This window comes from Cystoisospora suis (assembly GCF_002600585.1).
Source record: "Cystoisospora suis strain Wien I chromosome Unknown contig_2155, whole genome shotgun sequence".
In the NCBI taxonomy this organism is placed as follows: Eukaryota; Apicomplexa; class Conoidasida; order Eucoccidiorida; family Sarcocystidae; genus Cystoisospora; species Cystoisospora suis.
This window is the reverse complement of record NW_027154954.1, coordinates 2,340-11,124: the sequence shown is the minus strand read 5'-3', so window position 1 is coordinate 11,124 and position 8,785 is coordinate 2,340. Positions and strand designations below refer to the sequence as shown.

Sequence of the window (8,785 nt, the reverse complement as noted above, 5' to 3'; positions counted from 1 at the left end):
GCTATCTCCCCGAGACGATCGATATTGATTTACACATATAAAAGATGACAGATATACGTCTACATCTATGTATAGATACTCTATGGGTAAAGCCAGACCGCCCCTAGTAGTTGTGCCCTCTGGTCAATTTTGAGTGCATTCTCTCCTCTCCTACCTCTCTCCCGCTTCAATTTCTTCTCTCTCTCTCTTTCTTTCCTTTTTTTTCTCTCTCTGACAGACCTGTTCGCATGACGTCGGCTGCCTTTAAATGAATGCCTGTGAGTCCTATATAAAAGCCGACGCCAGGAAGATGAGGAGGCAAGCGATTTAAGAAATAGGCGGCGCCAACATCTGGATAGAGGCCTATAGCTGTCTCTGGCATAGCCCAGACTGTCGTATCGAAACACACGCGATACTTCATACACATCGATAATCCAACACCCCCACCTGCGGGAAGGAGAAGTGAAGAAAGAGGAGAAAGAACAAGATAAAGACAAGCACAAAGAAGAAGAAAAAGAATGATGATGAGTGAGGTGGGTAAGAGAGAAAAATGGGGGGAGGAAAGACAGACAGAGAGAGAGACGGACGGAGCGAGAGAAGGACGAGGAGGGAGAGGAGAAAGAAGAGGCGGCGAGTGATGTCCTTACAGTAGACGATAGGCTGTCTTTCTGTGAATGGATTAACATGCAGGTCAGAAGAAACAGACGAGGAAAGAGAAGAGGAAGAGAGAAGAGAGAAGCAACATACCTCGACGTATGTACAAGAGAAAAACCGGTACAGGATAGTTAGGTAGATAGATATAGATCGAAGATAGAGAGAGAGAAAAAGGAGGGGGGGTAGACAGACAGATAGATGAACATAAGTAGATAGATAGGTAGATAGAACAATGTCACTACTGTTTTCTCTACGAAGGCCGATACATATATCTCTCTCGCGTGCCAGAGATAGATGTATGTATATGTAGATGTGTTTATGAAGACTTCTAAGGTAAGAACGTTCATACGTCTATAGAACCCAAGGAATGTCATGGACTTGTCGCCTGCTGCAAACACCTCTAGCCCACGGCCACCCCTCACCCTATACGTGTCTATATCAACAGAAAGACAGGCATGCGTACATATATATGTGTGTATGTATATGTCTATATATAGAGAGAGAGACTGACCCATCGAGATGCCATTCCATAGAGCAATATAGGGTTTCGCCATCTGAGAGATGGTGTAAATAAGAGAGTATTCTTGACCGAATAATTGCTGGACTTGAAGAAGCGGAGCACGAACGAGACTCCTTACATCCCCTCCTGCACAGAATGCCTTTGGTCCTTCTCCAGCTAGACATAAGAGGGAGCATCGAGGATCAGCTTCGAGTGTAGGCATAATCCACCTTAAAGCCGTGATGACATCAAGACTTAGAGCATTCAGTTTCTCTGGTCTATTAAGCTTCAAGACAACACACCCGCTTTTCTTTCCTGATTCAGTCGTACTCTCATCACAGTGTTCGACGAGGAGATCTGAACTCCATACAGCCCCTGGACCTGGTAATGATGAGTGAGTAGCTGTCTTCTTGAGAAAGGAGGAAGAAGATGAAAAAGAATAGGAGCGTGAGGAAAAGGGAGGGGAGAAGAAAGTCCGAGATTTCCCCGAGGAAGAAAGAGCTACACTTCTTGAGGACGGATGGAAGAGGAATGAGGAGTTAGACGGAGAAATAGAAGGCACACCGTCAGACTTTTGTACGTGGAGAGATGTCGCGTTGGCAGAATTAACGCATTCCGGCACGGAAGGAGAAGACGACTGGTGCGAGGGTTGCTGCTTTAGGCGATTCTCGGGTGTATGTACACCTCGGTCATCCGAGGAGATGTGTGTAGTCGTTGTCATGTCACGCTTAGAAGAGGATAAAGAGGAAAGAGACGCGTTGATCTCTGTTAACGAAGACAATGCATTTGACTTGAAGGATGTAAGGCTAGTCGGGAGTCGTGAGTTGTCCTTACTCGCTTCAACTCCATCTCTTCCCCCCCGTGCCAGAATTGCCGAACGACTGACTCGCCTCTGTGACTCTTTCGGAGACTGGCTTGGCCCTCCAATCGATGACGGGGACATATCACAAGAAACATCGCTTGTCTCTCCAGTCCCAACGAACTGATCCTGCGACGATACAGAAGCAAGCGTCTTGACCCTTGTCAGGGATGATGCAGGACTAGGCGAGGCGGCCTGCAATTGACGGCCGAGCCTCAGAAGACGGGAGTGTGCGGCTGCTGCCATATTTCTGAGAAGAGAAAAAAAGGAGGAAAAGATGGTCGGCAGAAGCGTAGAAACTTCCAGAAACTCACACACAAGTCGCATGGAACGCTCCCCGGAGAGAGAAACAATCAAGTCTCCATTGCCCTTCGAATTTCGGGGCGAATCCAAGTCACCAGATGTTTCACTTCTCAAAAGAAACAGGATGGTGACCCGTCTACAATAACACGGATCAAACGAACATGCGATTAAGCAGAGCAAAAAGCCAATAGAAGAAGAGGCGGCAAAACTGATACACAGGGAAAAACGAGACCTACTAGAGTAAACTTAACAGAAGTGAAAGAATAAATGAGGAGTCTCATAAACCAAGAGAAACAAGAGAGAAAGAGGCAGAAAGTTAGAAAATTGCCGCCGTTTTATGTGTTTCTCCCGTATATGTGTGTGTACCGAAGATCGTGTTGTTGGCCGCTCGCTCTACCCCTCCTCGGCTTTCAAGTAAAGGGAGAAGCAGTCCATGGGAGCCTCCCGTCCTCATCGCGAAGTAAGCAACCGTAAACTGTCAGCAACGACATGAGGATTTATCCGAAATAAGGTGTTACATGAAAGAGAAACAGAAGCAGTACATGAAAGTCGGAGGAGACGCGCCAGTCAATTGAACGCGCACTGGTTGTCCCACCTGGAGCGGAGCTTATGCGACAGCGAGACACGCGGTCAGGGAGGCTGACAAGAGATTCGAGTGAATTGTTGCAGAATACTGTCCCTCTCCAGAGCGTGCTAGTCGGTAGTCATGGGAGATTTGAACTCTACAGTCTACTGGGAGACAGAGATTTTCGGAACTTTTGAGCACCGGAGTCGCAATCTCCCTAACAGCACAAGGGCTGAGTTTCGATTAGCATCGCGTCAGCTACAGTCAAAGTGTTTCTGCGCCGAGGGGACGCCAGTGAACCTTAGCTTGTAGTGTCGCTAGTTGATGGTAGGGCGGGCAGCAAAACGTCGGAAGCCCTCCTCCTGTATGGAGCGGAACAAGAACCAAGCAACCCGGACCTCGTTAGCCAACTGTATCAGGTAGGGTAACCGGAAGATCTTCACCTCGCCTTCAGCTCTTTCTTAGTAGATCAGTCAAGGTTCCACTGAAGTGACGGGACCCTCAGAGCTCAGCGACTATCAGGATATGCAAACTCGGTCCCGCTAAGGGGACGGGGGGGGACGAAAACGGAGTCCTGTCGATCCGTTCACGAGACAGAATCGTTCAAGTTCCACTACACAAGAATAACACTACCTTAACTCGACATGGGAAGATCAACTCACGTTGAAAGTTTTCCACCGGGGGGCGGAGCAGATTTGCTATGTTGTCTTCTCCGTCGCCAACACTTCTAGTCCCCCTGTTTCTCCCGGTGCCAGGGTTGTCATCCATCCGGGACACGGAACCATAAAAAGCGCTTTACGAAGAAAAGAAAGCTCACTGCCGGGTCATGAGAAAGCGCGTGTGGGCCTCTACAAGACTCGTGCGTATGTTCTACATTGGCCTGTCAGAGCCCTGTCTCTCTTTTTTAGCTTTCTGTCTTCTTCAGCTTCGAGAAGAGAAATCTCAGTGAAATGTCTGTAGTTGCCTCTGTATCATCGGGTTCTGCCGCTCGTGCTCCGGTGGTTGAGAGGCCGCCATAGCCCTACAGGATATGACGATAGCTCACTCGCCTTTTCCTTGGACCAGCGTCACCGGTACTCGTGCGTCTTTCTTGTGTTGGATAGAACAGGACGTTGTTTATCGGAATCGACACGACAATTACAAACTCCCCGCGCTAACTTTGCCGTGAGGGGATGTGACTATGGGGGGGGCTTCGGACCCAGCTACGCTACGACATTACTCGAGCACCATGCTGACGGGGCTGAGAGAGAGAGAGAAACAGAGTTGCGCATGGATTCAATTTCACCCCTTACTATTGTGCCTTTCATCCCCGACGGTGACAGCGGAGTGATCGATGCTAACGCACCGCCAGTGAACGGTAGAAAGCACTATGGCTGCTAGGTGTCTATTGTCATCGTGTGGGTGGCCAGTGCCCCTACCTTCTGAGACAGCAACATACGTGGCGGTGTCCCAAGAGACTCGTAGATTTCTTCCCACTGCATTTCCAGGTCTCCATAGACCGCGCGCGTCACTCGCGGGGAGGAAATATATCTCGCCGTATCGCCTTGTAAAGGGAGAGATCTATAGGTGATAGGTATCTACGCAGAGTGAGTTGCGTTAGTCGTGTCTATCTATCTATTTATTCAGCGCGTCTACAGCTGTGTATATGATGTGACTCTCTGGTGTAGGAGTCAGAGGAGGTTTGGAGAAGGGGAACGAGGAGGAAAGAAGAAGCTGTCCCATCAGTGCGCTTTGTAAGTCGCTAAGACAATCCTTTAACAGTCGGCAGAAGCGGAGGTTTTTCTTCTGTCTCCGGTTACTTCGATATGACTTCCATCCCATACATAGACTTTACTAAGACATAAAGTTCATGTTGGTAGATGCTATTATGCAGACCAAACACGTAGGTTCACATCTTCACTCCTATCTAACTACACACATCTATACACACGTAGCTAGGTTCACCCATAGTGACTACGGAAGGAGACATTCACAAGTACATGAAGTTAGGCCATACATATATCTGTATGCACTTATCTATCTATCTATCTATATTTAGAATATATATGACACATACATATTCGTCCGTACATATATATATGTATATATGTATATTTACGGACGACTATGTAAGTGTTCTATAGACGAATGGAGAGATCTTTTGTGTAGAGACCTTGGCGTGAAGCAGAGTGTCCTGACGAGGAAGCTTTACGATTCATGAGCATTAGGAAGATTTCTTTTCTGCTTCATCTTTGCTTGTTGTGGATGTCCCCTCCTTCTTCTCTTCAGAATCTCCGGAACCTGGAGGCTGATTCCTCTCAGTGCTTGACGACTCCTTCACTTCTCCTCCATCTGACTTCTCCTTATAATGCTGTTCAAGTGCTTGAGCGAAGGCGATCATAGCTAGACAAAGAAGAAAAAGAAGAAGAGAAGGAAAGAAAGAATGAACGAGAGGAGAAGGATTGAAGGTGTCAAGAAAACCAAAGGCGAGAGGACGAGAGAAAAGAGACTGTAGTGCATTCCTGTTATTCTCTTTCTGTAGAAGATGGATGTAGGGCTGAAGGTATCTTAACGTGTAAACACACCGATGACCGTTCTGTCCATATGAACAGAAGAATGGTGAAGAGAATGAAAGGAGAAAGAATTTCAATTCTTTCTCTTCCCTCCCTTCTCCTCCGTCTCCTCTTCTTCTTGAACAAAAGTGTCCGTAGACAGGCTATGAGTCTCTCTCTCATACTCTATACATATATATATATGTATATGTACATGTATGCCTATGTATATTGTGAAGTAGTTAGGAGGCTATCGATGAGTAATGTGATAGGAAATATGAAGAAGGAGAAGAGGAAGAGACGAAGAATATGCGAAAAGGTACATGTAGTATCTTGGCATTGAAGACGCACGTTCACTGATAGGCAGCAAGAGATAGAAACACTTCATATTTAACATCCACACAACTCTAGTGAGGAAAAGCTACTCGCTGAAGAAAGCAGCGGTCGCCTAAGAGAGACTTCTCTATATATACACCGAACCTAGTCTCCTCTCGTCAGAAGCGAATAGCCTACATAGATATGGACTTGTATTTATGTGTATCTCTCTCTATCCCCTAGATGAAGTCTAGAAGCCTCCTTGGAGAGTTAGCTTGTAAATCCTTCGTGTTCAGCGGAAACAAAGGATGGCTTGCAGGAAGATCTTCACAGAGATCTACAGACCAGTCATCTTTCTTTCTCTTCCCCAACGCACACACATACACATGCTTCCCTGCCTACCCGGATGTGGAAAATCTATCTACCTATCTATGTGGCTAGATCTATCCCCCTATCTCCTATCTCTCTATGAAGATCTACTACTACTACTACCATCTGTGAGTCAAGTCGATATCTGTTTCACAAGTAGTTAAAAAGATCCCATTCTCCCTTTCATAAGGAGAAGTATCTAATATCTTGAAGGTTTCTAGCTTCGCCGGTCTTGCTTCTTCTTCCTCTTCTTTTCTTTCTCTTACGTTCTGAAGAGGTGGCGGATGCTCGCTCTGCTTCGGTAACGCCTGAATAGAAGAACAGAACACAAGAAGAAGAAGAATGAAGAAGATGAAGAGATAGACGCAGAAAAGAAGCGCAAAATGTGTCTATCTAGAGAGGACACCAAGACAAGATAGAAAGATAGCGAGAGAAGGGAAAAAGAAAACGATCTGCTTCATTACATCTACACAGAAAGAGAAAACACCGGAAGGACGATCGCTGGAAAAAGAGTGAAGTCGGCAAGCATCTCTACCTTGTCTGCTTCTTCCTCCTCAATCCGATACTTATCCATAGCTTTCTCCATCAGTACTATTATATCTACATCTCTCCTAACTCATTCTATCTCTTCTTTCTTTCTTGCTGTCTTTCGTGCTTTCTCCTATGTAGCGCCTGCTACTGTGTGTTAAAGCACGAGAGACGAGACTCTTCGAGGAGTACAGAGAGACAGGGAGAGAGGGGCCGTCGGAGAAAAACGAGTGAGAAAGATCTTCTTACACGAGAAGAAGGAGAAAACACCTAGAGAAACCCTTCACCTGGATGATAGTATCATATGATCGTTATATATATATATATATAACATGACTTATCTAGAGAAGAGAAGAGGAACGCTGCTGGTGCTGCTGGGTTGGTCTCGAGTTTGAGTTTCTCTTGATATTATCTTGTGCTTATCACACGTATATCTACATAGTTCTATATAAGCATACATAGGTAGATAAGCTTCACCATAAATATATATGTATATATATGGTGACATATATATATATATATATGTATATACATATGATAGAGCCTACCCAGAGAAGACAAGAGAGCAGCGGAGTTGGTGTAGAGAGCCTGTGTTAATCCTCTCATCGATCCTCCGAGCTGAGAAGACCTTAAGAGAACGTCACGAACTTCACTCTCTGTAGTACATTCCTCAGGCATTAAACTGAACACGCAAACAAAGAGATTCTCCCGCTGCATGACCCATCAATCTCTATGTTGGCTGTATATACACTTCTCATACACACACGGACATCAACAGACAGATCCACTACGACCCACTTCCAGGCACCGTTCGTCATTCATCTTGAGTCTATCTGTCGATCTACCCGCCTTTGAACTATCTACCTTCTATCTTTGATCTACATTTCTCCTATCTTCCCCTCTAACTATGCTTATATGGTGAAAAAGAAAAAGAAAAAGAGGCAAAAGCAGGAGGTTTGTCTTGTACAAGTTCTAGACATCACACTGGATGATCTCTACGTATGTTTATATGCATATAAACTCAGGTGTGTATACAGATATGTACACATAGATATGTTTCATATCCATACGGCTATCCGTATCCGTGTGTCTGTCCTTTCTGTAGTTTTTCTTCTGGTAAAGGTAGTTAGAGAGAACATGCGGTCGTGAGATTCGAACAGATGTATGATGTACACATGTATGTAGAAATAAAAGTGGGGAGATATGGCGATAGTCACCGCAGTCAGAAAGACGTAGAGATAAAGAAAGAGGATGAGATAATGAAGATCCCCACTCTTCATTCAAACCTGCTGAAGGAGCTCCACCGAAGACATAGCGCTGATCTAATCAATATTGTCAACATAATACTAATACTAATAATAAGACTAGGCAAATAGATTGATATCGAGGGAGAAAGATATAGACAGAGGAGGAGACAAGATAGACAAGAAAGAGTAGAACAGAAGACTTCCAATTACTGCTCCCACGCCCCTTGCGTCCTGGTAGCTCCATCTTCTTTTGAGAGTGTACCTGCGTGGTGTATGTACAGCTGGGAGAACCGAAAACCAAATATTGTCCCACACACTACCGGAATGAAGAGGATGCAGGGAAGGATGAAAAGAAAGAAGAGAGACGAATGAGTGTTCGAAAACAAGAAGAAGAGACCAGAAGAGAAGAGAAGAGACGGATGGTTTCGTGTTGCATGGACACGTACGTTGCAAGTTCCTTTAAGGCGTCAGGGTCTTCCGCGAGTCCTTTCAGCGTCTCGTTAGTTAAGACCGAAGAAAGCGGAATAGCTGAAGAAAGAAAAGAGAGAAATATAGAGAAGAGAGAGATGTCCTTAAGGCATGGGATACTATACCATCGCTACTGTCATCATACAAGACCCTCAGTCCTCAACACCTGCGCCATTCTCCATCGCCTTATGAACGGAGAAAACACCATACACCACAGGACTGAAGGGCACGTGCAAAAGTCTCAGAGGTGACAGCTGCGGACGTCCTATGAAAGAAGAAGGCCACGCCCAAATAGAGAGATATACACCCAGGTTTATGTGCACATATATATGTATATATATATATGACGTGTAGACAGATAGATAGGAGTTTGTTGTATGTTGGTCTATGTGCATCTCTTTCTCTAAGCGATAAGCGTATACATGTATGGGCAAGAGAGGGGTACTTATACATACATATATATATATA

General features: G+C 45.3%; 2 protein-coding genes across 2 annotated transcripts in view; both read right to left on the bottom strand.

Moving 5' to 3' along the window:
* The window catches only part of CSUI_004582 (3-hydroxyisobutyryl- mitochondrial), a 6,972-nt gene extending 4,153 nt beyond the window's left edge, over window positions 1-2,819 (bottom strand). Inside the window, exons 1-2 of the mRNA XM_068064770.1 lie at window positions 1,145-2,819; window positions 220-426 (exon numbers count right to left, since the gene is read on the bottom strand). Coding sequence (XP_067923249.1) covers window positions 220-426; window positions 1,145-2,318 — 1,381 coding nt within the window. The 5' untranslated portion in view covers window positions 2,319-2,819. The remainder of the gene's footprint in view (window positions 1-219; window positions 427-1,144) is intronic.
* A 1,788-nt stretch (window positions 2,820-4,607) lies between these two features.
* CSUI_004581 (adhesion regulating molecule region protein) overlaps window positions 4,608-8,785 on the bottom strand; it is a 6,237-nt gene continuing 2,059 nt past the window's right edge. The window contains exons 3-6 of the mRNA XM_068064769.1: window positions 8,296-8,377; window positions 7,151-7,284; window positions 6,341-6,382; window positions 4,608-5,241 (exon numbers count right to left, since the gene is read on the bottom strand). Of these exons, the coding sequence (XP_067923248.1) occupies window positions 5,063-5,241; window positions 6,341-6,382; window positions 7,151-7,284; window positions 8,296-8,377 (437 nt within the window). The 3' untranslated portion in view covers window positions 4,608-5,062. The remainder of the gene's footprint in view (window positions 5,242-6,340; window positions 6,383-7,150; window positions 7,285-8,295; window positions 8,378-8,785) is intronic.